The sequence below is a fragment of the Rhinoraja longicauda genome, chromosome 35, assembly GCF_053455715.1.
Source record: "Rhinoraja longicauda isolate Sanriku21f chromosome 35, sRhiLon1.1, whole genome shotgun sequence".
Taxonomy (NCBI): domain Eukaryota; kingdom Metazoa; phylum Chordata; class Chondrichthyes; order Rajiformes; family Arhynchobatidae; genus Rhinoraja; species Rhinoraja longicauda.
The window spans coordinates 8,552,199-8,577,830 of record NC_135987.1 but is presented as its reverse complement, the minus strand read 5'-3'; the positions used below and the strand labels follow the sequence as shown (position 1 = coordinate 8,577,830).

Sequence of the window (25,632 nt, the reverse complement as noted above, 5' to 3'; positions counted from 1 at the left end):
AACTTCTACCTGGTGGCATTCCTCTTCTTGCAGTGAAGGAAGACCACCATCAGTCTACATTCAACGGCTCATCCTCCACCATCTCCACCCTGAGCCCCCGTACCATCCACGCCCCTTGTCTTTAGTTTAGTTTAGAGATACAGGGTGGAAACAGGCCCATCGGCCCACCGTGTCCGCACCGACCAGCGATCCCTGCACACCAGCACTATCCTACACACTGGGGCCAATTTACACATTTTTTTTACCAAAGCCAAATTAAACTACAAACCTATACATCTCTGGAGTGAGGAAGAAAACCAGAGCTCCAGGAGAAAACTCACGTGGTCACGGGGAGAGCGTACAAACTCGGTACTGATAGCACCCATGGGTCTCTGGCGCTGTGAGGCAGCAACTCTACCACTGCGCCATGGTGCCACCTTGTCTTCCAGCTCTCCAAAGGCATTATTCATTCCAGGCGACCCTGCCCACGCTTCATTCACCGATTTCTCGAGGTCTCTTCCTGTGCGATCTGTTGGGTATTTCTGGCAAGTTTTGCTCTTTCGTTCAGGTTCAGACATCCACAGTAGATCTGCCCAGTGACCTATCCTGGGATGGATGGATGTGATTAGCACACTCTACGGCACCCATCAGCATGTTGAACTCACTCCAAAACTCAATTAACTTCCATAAGGCGGAGTACAATGCATTGCCAGCACTAGATAATGGTTTGAAAGCTATTGACTGGAGATGCATTTCTAAGCAATTGCTTTATTAATTGTGTTTTAAATGGAATAAAAGTGTGAATAAAAGTGTTCCGAGAGGGATTGTTGGCGTGCAGGTTTGAGGTGAGCATTATCTCTTCATACGATGGAGAAGAAAGCACTGAAGTAAATGATCAAGGACAGTAGTAAAGGAAAATGCAAGTCATTAACCAGGTCCTGTGGAACAGGTGCCATGGATGAAGTAAAACTGACTAAATGATCCTCTTCATTTAAACACCTGGTGTGATTATAGTGCGGCAACTGAAATTTTCAAATTTAATATCATTATCCTTGTTATTTTTAGATATACAAGGTGGCAGTTATTAGATTAAAGCATTGTTAGTTTAATTTAGTTTTAGTTCAGAGATACAGCGTGGAAACAGGCCCTTTGGCCCATTGAATCCGCGCCGACCAGCGATCCCCGCACGCTAACACTATCCTACACACTGTAAGAATGATTTACAATTCTACCAAACCAATTCACCTGCAAACCTGTTCGTCTCTGGAGTGTGGAAGAAACCGGAGCTCCCTGAGAAAACCCACGCAGGTCACGGGGAGAACGTACAAACCCCGAGCAGACAGCACCCGTGGTCAGGATCGAACCCGGGTCTCTGGCGCTGTGAGGCAGCGACTCTACCGCTGCGCCACTGTACCGCCCACGTTCCAGTTTGATTGCAGTCCAGATGAGATGAGGAGGTATCAGTCCGTCATCACGGGAGGATGACTGGATTTGCTTATCTTTTAGTTAATTATGAGGTAATTATCTGCCACGCTTTGTCTTGCCACTTGTCTCTTCCAGCTTTCTACCCCAGCTCTCTTCCCCATCCCCCCACTCCAATCAGTCTGAAGAGTCCCGACCTGAAACATTACCGGGTAACAGGTGTACAGGGTGCTCCGGTTCTCCAGAGATGCTGCCTGACCTGCTGAGTTACTCCAACACTTTGTACCCTTTTGAGTAAACCAGCATCTGTAGTTTCTTGATTCTACATTAGGTGATGGCTCATTCCTGTTACCCAGTAGGTATTTTCCCTCCTGAACATGGGCTTTAGGTTTGCGATGGTCCCATAGACACATTGTATTCCTGGAGTCTTGCCCAAGGCGTCTTTCCTTCCTGATGATCCAAGTCAATGATTGGGAGCAGATGAAATGTGTTGGAAGGAACTGCAGATGCTGCTTTACACTGGAGAGAGACACAAAATGCTGGAGTAACTAGGCGGGACGGGCAGCATCTCTGGAGAGAAGGAACTGTTTCCCCCGATAGGAAAGACCCGCAACCGAGCTTAGTTGGATGACAATAGACAATAGGTGCAGGAGTAGGCCATTCGTCCCTTCGAGCCAGCACCGCCATTCAATGTGATCATGGCTGATCATTCTCAATCAGTACCCCGTTCCTGCCTTCTCCCCACACCCCCTGACTCCGCTATCCTTAATAGCTCTATCTAGCTCTCTCTTGATCGCCTTCACGTAGATCCCACCATGCTTGACACTTGTGTTCACTCCTCCCTGTGGATCACAGCAGGACCTGCGTTAAAAGAAGCCCTTTCCCACTGGAAAAGATTTTCATGGATTGGAATGTGCTTCCCTTTTGTTGGACATCATTAGACATAGGAGCAGAATCAGGCCATTCAGCCCATCGCGTCGAATCTACTATTCGATCATGGTTGATTTATTTTCCCCTCTCAACCCCATTCTCCTGCCTTCTCCCTGTAACCTTTGGCACTCTTACTGTTCAAGAACCTATCAATCTCCGTTTTAAAAATACCCAATTACTTTTCTTCCACGATCGTCTGTGGCAACGAATTCCACAGATTCACCAGCCTCTGGCTGAAGAAATTCCTCCTCATTTCCACTGCAAAGGTGCATTCTGTAATTGTTGACATCAGATCGAGGGACCTCCCCAATCGACTCCTTGGCATCACCTTCGATGAATCATTGGAGAAGGAGAAAGCTTGGCCTCTGCAGTCGCTTGTCCTAGACAATAGACAATAGGTGCAGGAGGAGGCCATTCGGCCCTTCGAGCCAGCACCGCCATTCAATGTAATCATGACTGATCATTCTCAATCAGTACCCCGTTCCTGCCTTCTCCTCATACCCCCTGACCCCGCTATCCTTAAGAGCTCTGTCTAGCTCTCTCTTGAATGCATTCAGAGAATTGGCCTCCACTGCCTTCTGAGGCAGAGAATTCCATAGATTCACAACTCTCTGACTGAAAATGTTTTTCCTCATCCCTGTTCTAAATGGCCTACCCCTTATTCTTAAACTGTGGCCCCTTGTTCTGGACTCCCCCAACATTGGGAACATGTTTCCTGCCTCTACCGTGTCCAACCCCTTAATAATCTTATACGTTTCGATAAGATCTCCTCTTATCCTTCTAAATTCCAGTGTATACAAGCCTAGTCGCTCCAGTCTTTCAACATACGATAGTCCCGCCATTCCGGGAATTAACCTAGTAAACCTACGCTGTACGCCCTCAATAGCAAGAATACCCTTCCTCAAATGACCTGATTCATCAGGAATTTGTGGGCAAGTGGGGGGATGGTATGAGAGTCAACCTACAGTATGTTAGTTAGTTTAGAAAACAGCATGGAAACTGGCCCTTCAGCCCACCCTGACCACCAGTCACCCGTTCACACAAGTTACATGTTATCCCACTTTCTCATCCACTCCCTACACACCAGGGGTAATTTACAGAGGCCAATTAGCCTGCAAACCCACACGTCTTTGGGATGTGGGAGGGCAACCGGGGCACCTGGAGGAAACCCACGCGGGTCACAGGGCGAACATGCAAACTCCGCACAGACATGATCCGAGGTCAGGTTCCAACCGGGATCTCTTGCAATGAGGTGTCAGCTTTATCAGCATTACTACAGCACCGTGAGTGTGATCGGAACGCTGATATTTCCTTCTGAGACCAGGCTGTTGATAGCGATTCTTCAATAACTGTAGGAGGCTAATTCCAACACTGCATCATGCTTTAGTTCCGCATGGATCACCTGAGCCATTGGCGATTGCTTCATTTATGATTCGGCCCGTCATTTCTCTTGAACTTTGTATTTGAAGCATGTAACTAATTCCCACTGACCTTTAACTGCAGGAGGATAAGATGCAACAGGTTGAGACACGTGAGCCTATTAATTACTCGGTATTGATATTGTAATATCTGATCCATTCAAACATTAATTTTCTGCGCAGGAGAGTTGTAATCTAATCTGTTCAACCCCCTTTCTTCAGTGAAAGGGTTTAACCTTCTAGCCGAGGTCACTGACTAGCGAAGCTAAGATTAATGATCACTCCGCTTCACTTTTAACTTACTCGTCCTGTTTGGACTCCAGCGTTATGTCTTTGTCAACACTTTAATGGTGTCCTGCTCCGCTCCGTTCTGTCGCCTACAACAGTTCTCCGACGTGCCACCGAAAGAATCAGTGTGGTTAATAGAAGGGATTGTAGTTCTTCCTCGTGAACGATTGTGCACCTTTACCAACCGCTCCGAGCGGTTGTAGGTAGATGGTATCGGATGGGGATTTCTGCTCAACTCTTATCTCGCTTTCAACAGGAGGTGCTTCATCTCCTACGGGGAGCTCCCTCTGCAGTCACGATGAGGATGTGCAGAACGCCACCAGGATTCCTGCCTGAAATCGACCCCCAAATCTTGGTATGAAAATAACTGCAGACGTTGGTACAAATCGAAGGGATCACAAAATGCTGGAGTAACCCAGCAGGTCAGGCAGCATCTCTGGAGAGAAGGAATGGGTGACGTTTCGGGTCGAGACCATTCCTCAGTCTGAAGACCCGAAACGTCACCCATTCCTTCTCTCCAGAGATGCTGCCTGACCTGCTTAGTTAATGGACAATAGACAATAGACAATAGGTGCAGGAGTAGGCCATTCGGCCCTTCGAGCCAGCACCGCCATTCAATGTGATCATGGCTGATCACTCTCAATCAGTACCCCGTTCCTGCCTTCTCCCCATACCCCCTGACTCCGCTATCCTTAAGAGCTCTATCTAGCTCTCTCTTGAATGCATTCAGAGAATTGGCCTCCACTGCCTTCTGAGGCAGAGAATTGTACAGATTCACAACTCTCTGACTGAAAAAGTTTTTCCTCATCTCAGTTCTAAATGGCCTACCCCTTATTCTTAAACTGTGGCCCCTTGTTCTGGACTCCCCCAACATTGGGAACATGTTTCCTGCCTCTAACGTGTCCAACCACTTAATAATCTTATACGTTTGGATAAGATCCCCAGGAGTTACTCCAGCATTTTGTGATACCCAAATCTTGGTAAATGCATCGTACTATAGACTAATGAGGTGGGGGTGGGGGGGGGGGGGGGGTAGATGCATAGACCATGTTCAAGCCCAGGGTTCGATTCCAACTTCTCCATGGACAAAGCTAATAGACAAAATGCTCTCTCCACTGCACACAGGGACCTTAGCCTTTTGTGTGAATAAACATTGGCCCCAGGACAGGCAGGGGCAGACCTGGGACTTTCTCCCTGAGACCGCGCGGGTTTGCTCCAGGTGCTCTGGTTTCCTCCCACAGGTGTAGGATCGTAGGTTAATTGATTTCTGTATTAATTGGCTCTCGCGTGTAGGTTCGAACTAGAATACGGGTAATTGTTAGTCAGCGCGGTCTTGCTGGGCCAGATGGCCTGTTTCAATGCTGTACCGCTAAAGAAAAAGCAGGGCGGTAGGACAAGTGAGATGTGGCATCTTGGTCGGAATGAGCCAGCTGGGCCGAAAGGCCTGTTTCCACGCTGGATGACTCTTTGACATGCAAGGTCAACAGCTACTGAACTCATCCCCTTCCACAAATTGAGAGGCACTGGCATTGATATCAACAGTTGAGTATGACTGATCTCCACATCCCTGAGTGTGGAGATCAAGGACAGGCATCTCCCCCAGAGTTTAACCTGTTCACGGTGGCGCAGGTAGAGTTGCTGTCTTACAGCACCAGAGACCAGGGTTCGATCCTGACCACGGGTGATTGTCTGTACGGAGTTTGTATGTTCTGCCCGTGACCGCCTGGGCTTTCTCCGAGATCTTCGGTTTCCTCCCACACTCCAAAGACGTACAGGTTTGTAGGTTAATTGGCTTGGTAATAATGTTTTAAAAAATGTCCTTAGTGTGTGGAGGATAGTGTTAATGTGCAGGGATCTACCTTCTAAATCCATCATCCAGTTTACTTCCTTCTAATAAAATAAAGGGCTAGGTTACATGGGCAATCTTTACAGCTGTGGAAATCAAGTCTATTGACTATTTCTTTGTGATTGAGGTTATTGATGTATTGTGACGATGTTTTCTCGTACGGAGACATGCAAGTAATTCTGGCTCATTGCCTTAAGCCACAAGCCTGTTCTAAATGTTAACACTTAGCATCGACAAAGTTGCCCACTGTCCGCCTTTCCTTTTGTAACGCCAGACTCCCATTGCATCGCCCGTGAAGGAGTTGTCCTTGTTGAAGCCGGCCGAGCCGCAGTTGAATGAGCTGCCAGCAGAGGGCGGTACACACCAGGGGGCAGAGGGTGGAGAATGGCCTAAAGCTCTCGGCTGGTCCCAAGACTCGGGCCGTCACCAGCGGGGATTGGACACGGTGGACGAGGCCTCCGAACGGGAAGAGCAGTTCCAGGAGATACCAATGGACGCCGCAAACCTGGAATTAGTCACTGCTCTGGCGGAGGACCTGAGGAAGAACTGCTACTCCGCCTGTGACTTGCCCTTCGCCCTGGCAAGGGCAGAGAGGTGAGCAGCACTTGTCTGGGGCGGCCTCAAATAACCACACGACACTTCAACACCAGAGCAGCACCTTGTGGCTGCAACATTCAGATTCGAAAATCTAACCCCGCAGCACGAAATATCAAGTCGGTCAGGCAGCATCTCTGGATAATAAGGAATAGGTGACGTTTCGGTTCGGGACCCTTCTTCAGTCTGACCCGTCCTCACCCTTCTTACCCTACACTTGTACTGTCTGAAGAAGGGTCTCAACCCAGAGGGTCTCAATCCGAAACGACGCCCATTCCTCCTATCCAGCATTTTGTGTCTATCTTCGGTGTAAACCAGCATCTGAAGTTCCTTCCTACACAGCAAATATCTGACATTTGCCTGGCCGTTCAAAGAGGTGCCTTTGTTCCCAGGTTGAGCTGTTCATAGTATAACAAAGGATACAAAGTGCTGGAGTAACTCAGCGGGTCAAGTAGCATTTCTGAAGCTCATGGGCAGGTGACGTTACGGGTCAGACTGAATGTGTGTGGGGAGGAGGGGGGGGGGGTGAGGAAAGCTGGAAGAAAGGAGAGTCAGGACAAAGCCTGGTGGTTAATAGATGGACAACAGAAGGCGTGAGATGAAGAGGTATGGGAAAAAAAACTGCAAATGCTGGTTAAAATCGAAGGTAGACCCAAAATGCTGGAGTAACTCAGCGGGTCAGGCAGCATCTCGGGAGAGAAGGTTTGGGTGACGTTTCGGGTCGAGACCCCTCTTCAGTCTGAAGAAGGGCCTCGACCCAAAACGTCACCCATTCCTTCTCTCCCGAGATGCTGCCTGACCCGCTGAGTTTCTCCAGCATTTTGTGTCAACCGTGTAAGATGAAGAGTTGCAAATTGTGAAGACTGAGGAAGGATTGTGGGTAGAAGGGGAGAGGAGGAATAGGTGCGAGTCCAGGTGGGATATTGGGGAGGGGTGGGGGAAGAGTGGAGAATGTGGAGGAGCAAGGGCAGGGGGAAGGCAGAGCCTATCAAAGTTATCTGCATTGGGAGAACCCAATGTTCGTGCCGTTATGTTGTAAGCTGTCCAAGTGGTGGAAGTGTTTCCCCAGTTTGCCTTTGGTCTCGCTCTGGCAATGGAGAAGATCCAGGACCGGAAGGTCAGTATGGGAATGGGAAGGGGAGTTAACGTGGTTAGCAACCAGGAGATCCAGTAGGCCTTGGTGGACCTAGCACTAATCTTTGTAAAGCAGACCTGATTCTCGCCTCTCTCCTGTTACTCTCTCCACCAACTGCAGATGGTCCTGTGTGTATAAGCTTTCGAAACACCCAGAGGTTGCGCGCGTACAGTGCAGCCAGAGGTACTGTTCAGCTGCCCATGACCTCCACTCACTTACGATCATTGTAGCACCCTCTGTAAGCATGATGACCAGAACCTGGGTTAATGTAACAGGGCAGACACGGTGGTGCAGTGGTAGAGCTGCTGCCTTGCAGTGCCAGAGACCCAGGTTCGATCTTGAAAACAGGTGCTGTCTGTACGGAGTTTGTACGTTCCCCCCGTGACCTGCGAGGGTTTTCTCTGAGATCTTCGGTTTCCTCCCACCCTCCAAAAGACGTACAGGTTTGTAAGCTAATTGGCTTGGTAAAATTGCAAATTGCCCTTAGTGCGTGTGTAGGATAGTTAATGCGCGGGGATCGCTGGCCGGCACGGACCCGGTGGGCCGAAAGGCCCTGCTTCCGCTTCTGTATCTCTAAACTAAAGGATGAGAAACAGATGGAGAAGCAGTTAGAGACTAGATCGAGGATGGCACAGCTCCCACTGTGGGGGAAGAAGTGACAGTAAACACAACCTTTCAGACCTGCGATTATTATTTTATTAATCCAAGCAATCAGTGAATGTTTCAAAAAATGTAAGACATCAGCATTGTTATTGACATGAAAAGAAAGTTGCAACCCTTTGTGCAGCATGCTCAATAAACTACCGAGCAACTCTGAATCAAAAAACTCAGTGAGAGATAATTATATAGTTGGCCTCTGCAGGATTCGATTGCTCAGTCAAGACGGTTTCTGCTCTATCATGTTAGGCAGGTGATGCATTTTCTGGGTTCTCAGGCACTCATGTATTAAAATGGCTGTGCGTGTGTGTGGTCTGTCGTTGGCCATTCCTCAATGATCAGAACACCATCAGGCACTGCAGTCCCACCAACATTTACATTATTGGGCAATAATGCAGGCCTGTCGTCATGAGATCGGCAATGAAAATGAAAGTTAGGTTATACCGAAAGGAGATTGTGGCATACACTTTGGTGTGTACCTTTGGAGAATCCGTACTCTTTCCTATTTGAGTCTATATCAATAATATGTTTAGTTCTGGTTCTGGCTGCTCATTATTCCTTCCAGATCTGATTAAAGCAGAGAACAGAACAAGGCCAGCATGGTGGCGCAGTGGTAGAGTTGCTGCCTTACAGCGCTTACATTGCCCGAGACCCGGGTTCGATCCTGACTACGGGTGCTGTCTGTACGGAGTTTGTACGTTCTCCCCGTGACCACATGGGTTTTCTCCGAGATCATCGATTTCCTCCCACACTCCAAAGACGTACAGGTTTGTAGGTTAATTGGCTTGGTATAAGTGTAAATTGTCCCTAGTGTGTGTAGGATAGTGTAAATGTGTGGGGATCGCTGGTTGGCGCGGGCTGGCTGGGCTGAATGGCCTGTTTCCGCGCTGTGTCTCTAAACTGAACTAAGAACAGCACTGGAGCAGGCCCTTTGGCCCACAATGTCCAAGTCAATCATGAACAAGTTAAACTAATCTCCTCTGACTGCACATGATCCATATCCCACCATTCCCTGTACATCCATGTACCTACCCATAAGCGAATTAAACGCCACTACGGTATCTGCCCCCACCACCATAATTAGCAGTGCGTTCCATGTACCCACCACTCTACATAAATAAACTTGCTCCAGACTTCTTTTGTACTTAGCCTCTCTCGCCTTTAAGCTATGCCCTCCGGCCTTTGATATTTCTACCCAAGATAAAAGGTTCTATCACAACATTTAGGAAACGTTTATATAGGTGCATGGGTAGGATTGGGTTAGAAGGATATGGGCCAAACGCAGGCAGGCGGGACTAGTGTAGATAGGGCATTTGGTCGGTATCGGCAGGTTGGGCTGAAAGGCCTGTTTTCTCTGTTTGACAATGAAAGGCTGTATGACTCTGCCCTTATCTACCATAAGTATGCCGCTGATAATGTTATAAATTTGTATCAGATCTCCCGTCAGCCTCCGACGCTCCTGAGCAAACAATCTAAATCTGTCCAACCTCTCCTTGTAGATAATACCCTCTAATCCAGGCAGCATTCTGGTAAATCTCTTCTGCACCCTTTCCAAACCCCCCACATCCTTTCTGTAATGAGCTGAACAGAACAGCACAGTCAGTCAGCCAGCTTTCTCCAATAAAGACAGAAAATATTGCAAAACCGGTCAGGCAGCACCTGTTAAAGGAGAAGCAAAGTTAACAGAGCGGAGGGGCAGCACAATGGCGCAGCTGGTAGAGCAGCTGGCTCACTGCACCACAGACCCGCGTTCCATCCAGTCCTCGGGCGTTGTCTGTGTGGGGTTTGCACGACCTCCCTGTGACCACAAGTGCTCCGGTTTCCTCCCACATCACAAAGATGTGCGGATTTGTAGGTGAATTGGCCTCCGAGTGGGATGGGAAAGTGGGAGAACATAGAACTAGTGTGAACGGGTGATCGATGGCCGACATGGGCTCGCCGTGTAAAAAGGGGCTGTTCCCGTCCGTATCTCTATAACTCTACGGCGGCACGGTGGCGCAGCGGTAGAGTTGCTGCCTTACAGCGAATGCAGCGCCGGAGACTCACGTTCGATCCTGACTACGGGCGCCGTCTGTACGGAGTTTGTACGTTCTCCCCGTGACCTGTGTGGGTTTTCTCCGAGATCTTCGGTTTCCTCCCACACTCCAAAGACGTGCAGGTATGTAGGTTAATTGACTGGGTAAATGTAAAAATTGTCCTTGGTGTGTGTAGGATAGTGTTAATGTGCGGGGATCGCTGGGTGGCGCGGACTCGGTGGGCTGAAGGGCCTGTTTCCGCGCTGTATCTCTAAATCTAAAAAAAACTCTAAACTAAAACATTTCAAATCTTTCTGATGGCTTCCAAAGACCTTATTGCATTCATAATAGATCATTGTCTTTCCTCTCATGAGTGCATTGCACAGCAATGGTCCCTGTCCTCAGAGACCTGATATTCGATTCAACAGTTTCTCATGTTCCACTATTATCCAGCGTCGCACATCAATGGGATATCATCGCCCAATAGAAAATTGGATCAACCAGTCTTGTGAAGCATTTCCATTGCCGCTCTTCCTATCCGCTCCATGTAACAGGTCGTAAACCCACAGCATCAATTGTTAGCAGAATGCTCTCTTGTTTCAGCTGATTTGAGACAGCAGTAATCAATCGGATGAATCGCCGGTACAAATCATGAACTCACTCCCAGCGCCACACGATCCCACCATTATATTTCACGGACCATCCCTTTCCATCTTCCTGTTGATGACGGATGGGTTTCAACACGTGCAGTTTGAAAGCCCATTTTCTCAGTACACTCTCATGCAACTTGGTTGCTGACTATTACTGGATAAATTGCGTGCACCAGTAAAAGAGAGTTGTTTGTATTTGTGGCATAAAAAATAATATCACCTCCAAAAATTCATTTGCAATTCTCCGACTGGATTAATAATTTTCTGGCAAGGAGCAAAATGTACTTTAAGTTCATAAGTTATAGGAGCAGAATCAGGCCATTCGGCCCATCAAGTCTACTCCGCCATTCAATCATGGCTGGTCTATCTCTCCCTCCTAACCCCATTCTCTTGCCTTTTCCCCATACCCCCTGATAGATTTTGTAAATAAAATTATTCTGTATCTTCACAAACGATGCTGTGTTTTTACAATATTTATCAGCTTTGAAGAATTTCATCTTTATCTCGAATGCTTTAACATCCCATTTTTCTTCTTTTATTTTTCTGCCTTTTCTCATTTATCCCCCTCTTTTATTTCCTCTGTGTCTGTCCCTGGACAACTCCTTGTTATTATTTACGCCTTCCGTGTTTGCAATCTCTTAACTATGGAACTGACAGCCAGATTCGCCCACCTAATACAATATTTTTTTTTAAATGCAGATGCTGGAAATCACGGTATTGCAGATAGTGAGAATGGTTATCAGAAATTACAGCAGGATCTTGATCAGCCGGCAAATGGGCTAGGAATGATCACTGGAGTTGAGTGTGAGGAGTTGCATTTTGAGATGTCAAACCAGGGCAGGATCTTTACAGGGGATGGTAGAGCCCTGGGGAATGTTGTAGAGCAGAAGAATCTAGGAGTGCAGATACATTGTTCCTTGAAGTGGCATCACGGGTTGATGGGGTGGTCATGAATGCTTCATCAATCAGAGTGTTGAGTATAGAATTAGGGATGTTACAGTAGTGCAAGATGTTGGTGAAGTCTCCCGTGAAGTGTTATGTTCAGTTCTGGTCACCCTACTCTGGAGAGAATGTCATTAAGCTGGAAAGAGTGCAGAGAAGATTCTCCCTGTACTTCAGGACTCGAGGGCCTGAACTATAGGAGAGGGTGGACAGGCTAGGACTTTATTCCTTGGAGCACGTGAGGCTGAGGGGTGATCTTTTTTTTATTTTTTAATATTTATTTTTAAATTTTTGAAGAGAGAAAGTAAAAATAAAAATATAAAACTATAAACTTGGGGAGAGAGAGTAAGAGGGTTAAAAAAAAAAAGGATCTAACAATAAAAATTAACGGGAGTAGATCCGGGAGACAAAAACCACAGCTGTACATCCAACCCCCAACTCAAGTTTCAACTTTTTATTTAAATTTTTTTTTTATTTTAGTCCTGTGCCAAACCCATTTACTTTTCTAAAAATTCAATAAATGGAGACCATATTTTTAAAAATAACTCAGGTTTGTCGATTAAGGCAAACCTTATTTTTTCCAAATGCAGGGTCTCTATCATTTCCATAATCCACATTTTAATTGTGGGGGTTATTGTTTTTTTCCAAAATTTAAGTATTAGTTTTTTCGCAGTTATTAGACTGTAATCAAGAAAATGTACCTGACTTACTGTAAAATTTGTAGTATGTTCTGATAATCCTAATATAATTAATTTTGGGTCCATATCTAATTTTTTATTAATAACTTTAGAGACTATTTTAAAAATCTCCAACCAGAAGTTTTGCATTTTTATACAAGTTACGAAAATATGAGTTAAATTAGCTTCTTGAAATTGACATTTATCACACATAGGAGAGATACTAGGAAAAATCCTATTTAATTTCGTCTTCGAATAATGTAATCTATGTATTATTTTAAATTGTATTAAGGAATGTCTAGTATTCAATGAACATTGATGTATATGTTGTAAACTTTCATCCCATATATCTTGCATTATAAATTGATTCAATTCGTCCTCCCATGCTCGTCTATAAGATTCTGATGACGGCACCTGATATTAAAGGTACATTACTCTCACGTCTTAGAAGATATTCTGTCAAGAATCACTGAGGGGTGATCTTATTGAGGTGTATGAAAACACGAGGGGAATAGATGGGGTGAATGCCCAGTTTTTTACCCAGAGTAGGGGAATCAAAGGACATCGGTTTAAGGTGAGAGAAAGATTTATAGGAAATTTGAGGGTCATCATTCACATAAATGGTGCTGGGTATATCATAATCATAATCATACTTTATTAGCCAAGTATGTTTTGCAACATACGAGGAATATGCAACTTGTCAGAGGAGGTAGTTGAGGTTAGTACTGTAATAACAATTTAAAAATATTTAGACAGGTACATGGATAGAAAAGGTTTAGAGGGATATGGGCCAAACAACGGCAGGCGGAACTAACATAGATGAAGCATCTTGGTCAGCATGGACACGTTGGGACGAAGGGCCCATTTTTGTGTTGTATGACCCTATTACTCTATCTGATATAAAACCCGAAAATGCCAGAAAGATTCAGCAGGTTCATGCAGCATCTATGGAAAATAAATCAATTAATATCTTCACTTGAAGATCTATCATCAGAATTGGAGAACGAGAAATTAGTTTAGGTGGAAATTACCCGACCCAAAACGTCACCTATGCTTTTCGTCCAGGGATGCTGCCTGACCCGCTGAGTTACTCCAGCACTTTGTATCTACTTGGGTGTAAACCTAAACCAATCTGTTTTCTCTCTTAAAGATAGACACAAAATGTTAGAGTAACTTAGCGGGTCAGGCAGCATCTCTGGAGAGAAGGAATAGATGATGTTTTGGGTCAGGACCCCTGTCTCTTCCTCAGTTTTGATGAAAGAAAACGGAGCTCACATTTCGGGTCAAAGACCAACCTTCATCAGGATCTTCTAAGTGAAACGTTGACTTTTTTTCTCTATCCAGAGATGCTGCCTGACCTGCTGAGTGTTCACAGCATGTTCTGCTATTGTTAAATACAGGCCTGACTTTTTCCAATTGCCACCTGAGGATTTCTTCCCTTATTTGTGTGTACCTACCAAATTTCAGCAGAGCATCTACTGCGCCAGGAAGGTGATTCCTTGCGATATCCGGAGGTGGTTTTATTACATTTAATGCCACAAGTTGTGATCTTGATTGCATGGCAGAGAGATTGGTGCACATTGGCGGTAAGTGTATCAGGCAGTAGTTGGTGGACATAAGAGAGAAATCAAAGTGGTTGCTTACTCTTTGCAATATTATTTTTCCAGAACACTATCAATCCACGATTCAAACTGTTTTTTATTGAAGCTCTGTGGAAAAAAGATCAGCCTGGGGAAATGTCTGATTACCTTCACTTTCAATTGAATCATGCAGTTGCATTTTTCTTTCAATAATTATGCCATCAGCCCTGGCAGTTGTGTTCAATTGGCCAACACACCTAATCAGTGCTCCACGAATTCGTCAAGGGTTGCGTAAGACTGTTGAGTGAGCAGATACGAGTTAGCTTTGCAGGTCCCACATGCTTCAGTGTTTCACGGTGGCGCAGCGGTAGAGTTGCTGCCCTACAGCGCTTGCAGCGTCAGAGACCCCGGTTCGAACCCGACTACGGGTGCTGTCTGCACTACGGAGATTGTACGTTCTCCCCGTGACCTGCGTGGGTTTTCTCCGAGATCTCGGGTTTCCTCCCACACTCCAAAGACCTACAAGTTTGTGGTTAATTGGCTTGGCTTAAGTGTAACTTGTCCCCAGTGTGTGAGGTAGTGTTAATGTGCAGGGATCGCTGGTCGGTGCGGACTCGGTGTGTCTCTAATCTAAACTAAACTATTGTGAAATATAATTTTTGTCAAATACATTGAGAAAGCATCCTCACTGGGAAGGGAGAAGTGAAAAACTGTCTCCACAAGTAACATTAGTAGTTTCTTTACTGCATTCAGCAAATGATCCTTTTAATTAATAGACATCAATTTTATGTGTAACTTTCATATTTATTATCACATTGGCATTTCCTGTAATGTCGCTCCATCTGTGTGTTGGGGCAATGAAATGTTATAATGGCAGAAGCACTGCTGAGCACAATGGACATCTTGTTCAAGGATATCAAGTTACTTACTGCAAAGCAAGCATTTTCTTCATGTTATGGCTGATGTTAACTGTTAGGCACAAACATTAATTCAGAGCCTGAAGACATCTTGCCTCTGATATGTTGACTTGCTGGCGAGTTCCCCTTATTTATTGACTTTAGACTTTAGAGATACAGTGTGGCAACAGGCCCATCGGCCCACCGAGCCCCTGCCGACAAGCGATCACCCCATACACTAACACTATCTTACATACTAGACACAATTTACAGAAGCCAATTAGTGGGCGGCACGGTGGCGCAGCGGTAGAGTTGCTGCCTTACAGTGAATGCAGCGCCAGAGACTCAGGTTCGATCCTGACTACGGGCGCCGTCTGTACGGAGTTTGTACGTTCTCCCCGTGACCTGTGTGGGTTTTCTCCGAGATCTTCGGTTTCCTCCCACACTCCAAAGACGTACAGGTATGTAGGTTAATTGGCTGGGCAAATGTAGAAATTGTCCTTAGTGGGTGTAGGATAGTGTTAGTGTGCGGGGATCGCTGTGCGGCGCGGACCCGGTGGGCCGAAGGGCCTGTTTCTGCGCTGTAACTCTAAATCTAAAAAAAATAAAAATATGTACGTGTTTGGAATGTGGGAGGAAACCAGAGCACCCGGAGAAAATCCGTGCGGTCACAGGGAGAACGTACAAACCCCATACAGACAGCACCCGCAAGTCAGATTTGAACTTGGGTTTCTAGTGCTGTGAGGCCTCAACTCTACTTCTGTGCCTGTGTGGCATCCTAATAGCTCACGATGAGTAAAATATTAAAGTTGAGATTGAAGAGTGACAGGGATGTGCATTGAATTGGGTGCTGACGCATTGTCAATACATTTCACAGCACGAGAAACTGACGTCTTGCAGCATTAGTGTCGCAAATAGCAAAGGCTGACAATTGCTTGCAGCCTATTCCATTTTATTGAAGAACGACACATAGTGCTGGAGTAACTCAGCGGGTCAGGCAGCATCTCTGGAGAAAAAGGATGGGTGACGTTTTTTATTGGGACCCTTCTGAAGGTCCCTGACCTGAAATATCACACAAAACACCACCCATCCTTTTTGCTCCAGGGATGCTGCCTGACCCACTGAGTTACTCAAGCGCTTTGTGTCAATCTTTGGTACATACCAGCATCTGCAGTTCCTTTCTACATATTCCATTGTATTTTCGCCTCTGAATGCTTGGTAAAACTCGCAGTTCACTGATATAGGTTCAATAGGTTTACTGTTGTGAGACTTTATATCAGTCTTTGCTCTGTATTCTTCCCTGTAGATAGTTGCTTAATATTACACTGGCACATCAGGGAGTCAAACGGCACAGAAACAGGTCATTCAGCTCACCAGATCCAAACTGACATCATGCATCCATTTACTCTAATCCTACTGTAACCCACATTCCCCTCAACTCTCTGCAGATTCTACTACACCCTTACACATTGGGGGCAGTTTCCAGTGGCCATTTATAGGTCCATCGGAGCAGAGTTAGGCCATTCGGCCCATCAAGTCTATCCCAACCATTCAATCATGCTTTAAAAATATCCATTGACTTGACCTCCACAGCCATCTGGTGACAACGAATTCTACAGATTCACCACCCTCTGACAAGATAAATTCCTCCCCATCTCCTTCCTAATGGTACGTCCTTTTATTCTGAGGCTATGGGCGCTGGCCCTAGACTCTCGCACTAGTGGAAACATACTTCTGTGGCAATGCATTCCGCAGATTGGCCACCCTTAATGTAATTAATGTGCCACCCACACACCTTTAGGGTCTGGGCGGAAAACAACCCACTTGGTGGAAGCCCACAGAGCCACAGTGAGACCTTGCAATCCCCACTGTAGTACTGGAGGTCAGAATTGAACCTGGGTCACTGGCACTATGAGGTACTGTGCCACCTTACTGCAAACTTGTTGGGGCAATGGAATAAAAAGGAACTGCAGATACTGGTTTAGACACAAAATGCAGAAGTAACTCAGCCGGTCAGGCAGCATCTCTGGAGAAATTTCTTCAGGGATGTCACAATTGTTGGGAGTCATTACCGATAACAATATAAATAGCAGATGATGTCTTTGATCCATTGAGCTTGGGGTTATGTCTCTGTCAGCTTCCACTGCACTACTCACTTCATATTGATTGTTAGGCTGAAGCATCAGTCGTTTGAGGATAAAAGGAAGACGATGCTAGTTTAGTTTAGTTTAGTTTGGAGATACAGCGCGGAAACAGGTCCCTCGGCCCACCGAGTCCGAACTGACCATGGATCCCTGTACACTAACACGACCCTACACACACACTAGAGACAATTTATACCAAGCCAATGAACCTACAAATCTGTACGACTTTGGAGTGTGTGAGGAAACCGAAGATCTCGGAGAAAACCCACACGGTCACGGTTAGAACGTACAAACTCCGCACGGACAGCACCCGTAGTCTGGATCGAACCCTGGTCTCTGGTGCTGTAGCGCCGTAAGGCAGCAATTCTACCGCTGGGCCACCGTGCCGCCTAACCTTCTTCCCCTGAACTTGAATCCAAAGTATTACTTTTAGTTCCAACAGAACATATCCTGAGATCATTGTGCCCGGAGGTCAACTTATGTACTTCAGAGGGTAAAGGACACAAATAACTCCACCGCAATTCTAGTACGGCATAGATTTTAGCAAATACATTGTGGAAGTGGAAACAAAAATTATTAAGGATTTAGAAAGTTCCCATGAGAACATTGCAAAGTGCTGCCTCAGATTTTTGTATTGATTAATATTAATTGTCATACAATGAAAAATGTCATTATTGAGTTTGTGGAATAATTTCTTGCTTAGATAACATAACATAACATAACATAACAACACTTTATTGTCACTTGGCACAAACACCGAACGAAATTTCAGCAGCCAGACACAGCAAAAAAGAAAAGAACACAGGACACCCGACCCCAACACAAACATCCATCACAGTGACTCCAAACACCCCCTCACTGTGATGGAGGCAACAAAACTTCCCCTCTCTTCCCCCCGCACCCACGGACAGGCAGCTCGACCCCTACCGAGGCAAACGACACGCACAGCCCCCGCAAGGGGATGGAAGGCCACGCGGCCGAGCCGCCCCGGGCACCGAAACGTCCCGCGGCCGCACCGGGCGATGTTAAGTTCAGCGGCCAAGCCGCGCCGGGCACTGAAACGTCCCGCGGCCGCACCAGGCGATGTTAAGTCCAGCGGCCGAGCCGCACCGGGCACTGAAACTGAAGCTCATTGTCACAGCAGTGTTAAAGGAACAGACCATTGGATCTCTACTGTTCACTACCTAACATGTAAATGAATGATGATATCAAGTCATTGATTGCTTTGTCTACAAAGATTTTAATTCCCGTGTATTTTCTAACTATCACGTCTTTGAAAAAAAATTGCATAAATAAACCAAAATGAGCTTCATTTTAGTCTAGTTTAGAGAAATGGCGTTGAAACTGGCCTGTCGAGTCCCCAGAGACCAGCGATCCTCGCACAATAACATTATCCCACACTAGCGACAATTTTTACATTTATACCAAATAAAATTAACCTACAAACCTGTGTGTGGGAGCGTGGGGGGAAACTGAAGTTCTCAGAGAAAACCCACGCAGGTCACAGGGAGAACGTACAAACTCCGTACCGACAGTACCCGTGGCCAGGATCGAACCTGGGTCTCTGGCACTGTGAGCACTGTAAGACAGCAACTCTACCGCTGCGCTACCGTGCCATCCTAGCTTTGTTGGACTCGCATTCGCTCACGACATTTAATTTAATTACAACTTCAATAGACAATAGACAATAGGTGCAGGAGTAGGCCATTCAGCCCTTCGAGCCAGCACCGCCATTCAATGCGATCATGGCTGATCACTCTCAATCAGTACCCCGTTCCTGCCTTCTCCCCATACCCCCTCACTCCGCTATCCTTAAGAGCTCTATCCAGCTCTCTCTTGAAAGCATCCAACGAACTGGCCTCCACTGCCTTCTGAGGCAGAGAATTCCACACCTTCACCACTCTCTGACTGAAAAAGTTCTTCCTCATCTCCGTTCTAAATGGCCTACCCCTTATTCTTAAACTGTGGCCCCTTGTTCTGGACTCCCCCAACATTGGGAACATGTTTCCTGCCTCTAATGTGTCCAATCCCCTAATTATCGTATATGTTTCAATAAGATCCCCCCTCATCCTTCTAAATTCCAGTGTATACAAGCCCATCCAATCTCAATGAAAAGCCGCGCTTGCGATCTTGCTGGGCCTTCGCTGTTTCGCACCCGGAATGACACATCTTTGCACTTCACAGCTCCCGATGCAGCGTGACTGGGGACAGGGATTCCAGGTTGCCAGTCTACTACAAGCCAGAGGTGTCGTCGCCCTCGCCCGTGGATGAAGAGTGCCTGACCGTCAGCTCATCGTGCGAAAGCCCCGACAGCCCATCGCCCAACGGCCCGATCTTCAAGCCTTGCATCAAGGTGCCATCCCCAGAGCCTTGGGGCGCGGCAGAGAAAGACACAAATGACAAAACTGAGTGGGAAGATGTCGAGGAGATAGATTCTGAAGCGGAAGCCGGAGGGAGGAACAAAGATGATGATGACGACGAACCAAATTTAGTAAGTGTGGCATGAGGTGGTTCTGTAAAACGATAGATGTTTTACACTGTCCACCACGTTATCGCTCACTTGCTGCTTGCCTACTAGTCTTCCTGAATGTCCATGCATCAAGAATGAATGGACTAGACTTCTCCCAGATGTGGCACAGACCTTCTCTTCAGATTTAAAAACTACACTCCCAAAATTATATGAGTTGATGCTCACCCTTTTTATAACGTCAGTATTACCGGAATTATGTCTGAATATTCAGTGGAGAACGACCTCTTGTGACGATAGAATTTCAGAGTGATCCCGTTTGTAAAGAAATAGATTAAAAGCAATTAATACCGGAGATAATTGAAAACCTTGACCTCAATAGATCAAGGAAATATATTTTTTATAAATTCTGTGTTAATTTTGGTAAACAGTTGTATAATGCTACTATGAGGAGGGAAATTGCAAGGAGTAAATGTGCAGTTCTGATTTTGCATCAACATTGTCTCGAGTGCTGTCTTTTTGTTGGCAATTGAGCACCACATTAGGGACATCCTGGGTTACCAGCAAAGGGCGACCATTTTATACTTGGAGTATAAAATGGCTGCCGCTTCTTACACCAGCAGTGAACAGGTCACCAACGCAAACTCCGGGGTGACACAAAGCTTCTGCAGCAATCACAACGCATGCTGCAAAATCTTAGCATAAGGACATCCGTGATAGGAGCAGAATTAGGCCATTCGGCTCATCAAGTCTACTCTGCCATTCAATCATGGCCAATCTATCTCTCCCTCTTAACCCCATTCTCCTGCCTTCTCCCCATAACCTCTGGCACCCGTACTAATCAAGAATCTATCTATCCCTGTCATAAAAATATCCATTGGCTTGGCCTCCACAGCCTTCTGTGTCAAAAAGATTCCACAGATTCACCACCCTCTGACTAAAGAAATTCCTTCTCATCTTCCTAAAGGAACGTCCTTTAATTCTGAGGCTATGACCTCTAGTCCTAAAGTCTCCCACTAGTGGAAACATCCTCTCCACATCCACTCTATCCAAGCCTTTCACTATTCTGTACGTTTCAATGAGGTGCCTCCCCATTCTTCTAAACGCCAGCGAATAAAGGCCCAGTGCTGTCAAACACTCATCACATGCTAACCTACTCATTCCTGGGATCGTTTGGTTTAGTTTAGTTAGTTTATTGTCAGGTGTACCGAGGTACAGTGAAAAGCTTTTGTCGCGTGTTAATCTCGCAAGAAGATCTGGGGATCTTCTGGTCAATCTGCCGCCATTCCCCAGTTGAAACCAAAGATACTAGAGGAGCAAGATAGACCACTCGACCCTAAAAACCGTCGTATGTCAAGGCGCCATTTTAGTAGGCAGAAACTTGCAGAAACATTTAAAAAGAAAAATAACAAAAACCTGTGAATTGATAGATTAGATATATTTTGCATTTTAATGGTATCATCACACATACTGTTCCCCCAAAACACTGATTACACTGCGAGAGGCATAGCGAACGGCGGGTTTTGCCTACTAAAATGGCAGACACTACGCTCCTTTGCGTACTACACTTCAGTATAGGCGATTTCAACGGAGTGGTCCATCTTGTTCCTCCAGTATCTTTGGTTGAAACAGAACAGGAACACACTGCGGCAACTTGACACCTGTATTTTTTCCAGTTGAACAAGAAGGATCTCGGTTTTGGAAGCTCAACTAATTCAGGGTATCCTGGGTTTACCTAACATAATAGTTCATTAATAGTTGTCCTAATGTTGTTTTTAATTAATATTATTATTTCAAACCATTTGGACACCCTCTGGTTGAGGTACCTAAGTGGAAAAAAGATCTCATGTGTGTGACCGACAGAACTGAATGGCCTCGGTGGTAGCTGATAGCATGGTTGCTGCTGATGAGGTCTTGGCTTGCACATAATAGCTCTCCAAGGTAACAGATGGATAGATGCTGCTCTAATCACTCTGCTCTACTGACGGGACTTAATGATCAGCACTAGGAAGTCTCTCTTATTGGGGCCAAGGGCAGGCTACTGTTGTTCAAAGCCACTGCACGATGTGAACAAACGTCCTCTTCACTTAGGCCATGAAGCTAAAAGGATATTATGATAAAGTTTTAAACAAATAAAATGGCTGACTCCAGAAAGTTTATCAATGTGGGATAAACACGGAGCCATTTTCCACGAAAATAAGGTGGCCTTTCATAATTCATTTGTTCTGACTGAAATGAAATTAAATTTATATTAACTTGAGTACACTTTATGATATGAATTTATATCACTTTGTCCCCATTATTACTGAGAGAGATAGTGCTTTTACAGATCGGTTCCACCCACATTTCCCTCTGGTAATATTAATATCTTTATAATTATTTCACTGTTTGCCTTTTCATCTGTTACTGCTCTGAGTTGTGTGAGGATTGTAGTCTGGAGAGCAGTTTTGAAATCTCCATCCCACCACACTCAGGAATTGATCATTTCATATGATACCTGGTTTGAAAAATCTTTTTATGCTGTGCCTGGTGTCATTTGTTTTAATGAAGTTATCATTCCTGGCTGACCTACTGCTGTCTGGTGCATTGGCTATTGGCAGCTGTGTGCTGGACACAATCCAGTTGCCCATCGTATTACCAGTGCGATAAACAGAGAAGGAAATATTCAGCCATGCAAAACCTTGCAGCAAAGTGTGATCAGATTTAATTGTATATGCACACACATTTTGGGAAAGTAATGTTCGGGAACAGGAACGCCACTGGTTTCTCTCTGCCCCTGTACCAGGGACCAAGCTTATTTTCATAAGTCAGAGGAGCAGAAGTCGGCCATTCGGCCCATTGAGTCTACTCCGCCATTCAATCATGGCTGATCTATCTTTCCCTCTCAACCACATTCTCCTGCCTTCTCCCCATAACCCGTGAAGTCCCCTTACTCAGGCAGCATCCTGGTGAATCTCCTCCGCACTCCCTCCATCGCGATCACAAGCTTCCTACGCTGTTGCCAACCAGAACTACATGCAGTAGTCCAAGATAGACACAAAAAGCTGGAGTAACTCAACGGGGCAGGCAGCATCTCTGGAGAGAAGGAATGGGTGCCGTTTCGGGTCGAGACCCTTCTTCAATGTAAATGGGTTATTTTCACTGGTTCTATTGTATCTCGCCTAAGACCACACATTGAGAACCCATTTACATTGAAGAAGGGTCTCGACCAAAAACGTCACCAATTCCTTCTCTCCAGAGATGTTGCCTGTCCCGCTGAGTTACTGCAGCGTTTTGTATCTATCTTCGGTTTTTTCTTACACATTTTGTCTGCAGTACTCCAAGCACTGCTTCAACGCTTTACTCCCTTTCAGCAGACGAGGAGCGTTGAATCTTTCAGCAGACTAGGAGCGTTGAATCTTACCAGTCCAACAATGGTCTTTTCCTGTCGTGAAAAGAAGCTACCCAGCGCCAGCAGTGTGTGACTGCACACCGCGTCGACCTTCTCTTCCACTTTATTTTGTTGTCACTCCCATTGAAATCGACTGTCCAGGCAGAGGGCTCGGGCAGAGAGAGTCACTCACCAGCCTGCAAGGTTGACGCTAGCCTTGGACAATCCCAACGTCATGTTCGGTCCTTGGAGAGCCATTTATTTCTCACTTCTGGGTCTTCTCGTATCTGGGCCTTGCACTGCATCCAGTTCCACATGCAACCCTTTAACGAAGGGGAACCAGTGCTAAAGACAATGCAGGAACGACTTACAACATACATTGTGGAACAGTGCAGCACAAGAACAGGCCCTTTGGCCCACCATGTCTGTGCCGAACATGATGCCAAGATCATCACTCATCTACGTGCACATAACCCATATCCCTCCGTTCCCTGCATATCCATACAATACAACACAATACAATACAATATATCTTTATTGTCATTGGATGGGGGTACAACGAGATTGGGAATGCGCCTCCCATACGATGCAATAAATTAATTAGCTAGTCAGTATTAATTTAAACAACCCAATGAATCAAATTAGAACAGTTTTAAAACAGCATAAATTGCAAGTAGATCTGTGCCGGTTCACTTTGCGCCCATCCAACAGTCTTTGAAATGCCACTAGCCTATCTCCTTCAACCACCACCCCCCGTAGCACAGTCCAGGCACTCACCATCCTCTGTGTAAAAAAACATGCATCTCTCACCTCCTTTAAACTTTGCCCCTCTCACCTTAAAGCTATGACCTCGAGTATTTGACTTTTCTTTCTTGGGAAAACGATTCCAACCGTCGACCCTATCTATGGCATTACTTTGTGTAGGAAGGGACTGCAGATGCTGGTCTCAACACAAAAACGTCCTCTATTCCTTTTCTCCAGAGATGCTGTCTGACCCGCTGAGTTACTCCAGCTTTCTGTGCCTATTGCTATTACTATAATGGTTCCAGGGATAAGCCTCAAACTTAGGCCTGAGAAGTTGGATTGCTTCTCCTCAAAGCAACGGAGGTTGAGAAGAAACCTGATGGAGATGTTCAAGATGATGACTGGCTCACTGAGGGTAATTTCCCCTCCTATTGGCAGATGGTTCAAGGCCCAGCAGATACAATAGGCAATAGACGATAGACAATAGGTGCAGGAGGAGGCCATTCGGCCCTTCGAGCCAGCACCGCCATTCAATGTGATCATGGCTGATCATTCTCAATCAGTACCCCATTCCTGCTTTCTCCTCATACCCCCTGACTCCGCTGTCCTTAAGAGCTCTATCTAGCTCTCTCTTGAATGCGGGCTCAAAGCTCTTGATAAAGATACAAGGCAAGTAGACGAGGGAAAGGTTATTTATGCAGAAGAGAGGTATGATTAGGAATCCGTGTAGGAAGGAACTGCAGATACTGGTTTAAACTGAAGATGCACACAAAGTGCTGGGGTAACTCAGTGGGACAGGCAGCATGTGTAGGAATGAACTGCAGAAGCTGGTTTAAATCAAAGGTAGACACAAAATGCTGGAGTAACTCAGCGGGACAGGCAGCATCTCTGGAGAGAAGGAATGGGTGCCCGCTCCACTGCACCATAGGAGAGAAGGAATGGGTGACGTTTCGGGTCGAGACATTTCGGTCTGAAAAAGGGTCTCGACCTGAAACGTCACCCATTCCTTCTCTCCCAGAGTTGCTGCCTGTCCCACTGAGTTACTCCAGCAATTTGTGTCTATCAAGGTTAGGAATCTGCTGCCTGCAGGAGTGGGGAAACAGAATCAATCAGCGCCCACAAAAGAGAGTTGGCTAGCACTTGAGAGTGGATAATTAGTAGGGCTGTGGGGATAGAGTAGGGAATGGGAATGCTGGGATTTCTCTTTTGGTAGGCAGCAGCGATTAGATGGGCCAAATGGCATTCAGTTGTGAGATAATAATCCTGTGATTTCGACTTTAATTGGGAAGGGATCCACGTGACAAAATTGAGAAACAAGGAACCGCAGACAAAGAAAAGACACAAAGTGCTGGAGTAACTCAGATGGTCAGGCAGCACCACTGGGAACATGGTTGGGTAACGTTTCGGGTCAGGACCCTTATTCAGACTGATTGTCAACAACATTTAAATTTGCCACCATCACCTTTTTCTCTTCACTGATCAATCCTGATGTAGCTGTGGCTGTTTGCAGTCAGTTTCTCCTCTATTTAATGTATTATCTTACTTCCCATATGATATAGATAGAGGCCATTCAGCCCATTGATTCTAAGCCAGCTCTCAGTGCAATCCTATCTAATCCATTCCATTTAATTTCCTTGAACCCGTTCTCTCTCAAATGTAAAGTAGACACACAATGCTAGAGTAACTCAGCGGGTCAGGCAGCATCTCTGGAGAGAAGGAATGGGTGACGTTTCGGGTCTCGACCCGAAACGTCACCCATTCCTTCTCTCCCGAGATACTGCCTGACCCGCTGAGTTACTCCAGCATTGTGTGTCTACCTTCGATTTTAACCAGCATCTGCAGTTTTTTTCCTACACTCTCTCAAATGTACCCTGATTC

General features: G+C 45.9%; 1 protein-coding gene across 1 annotated transcript in view; it reads left to right on the top strand.

Moving 5' to 3' along the window:
- The window catches only part of ptpn20 (protein tyrosine phosphatase non-receptor type 20), a 273,022-nt gene that overhangs the window by 158,464 nt on the left and 88,926 nt on the right, over nt 1-25,632 (top strand). The window contains exons 28-30 of the mRNA XM_078428348.1: nt 4,294-4,392; nt 6,158-6,477; nt 19,358-19,664. Coding sequence (XP_078284474.1) covers nt 4,294-4,392; nt 6,158-6,477; nt 19,358-19,664 — 726 coding nt within the window. The remainder of the gene's footprint in view (nt 1-4,293; nt 4,393-6,157; nt 6,478-19,357; nt 19,665-25,632) is intronic.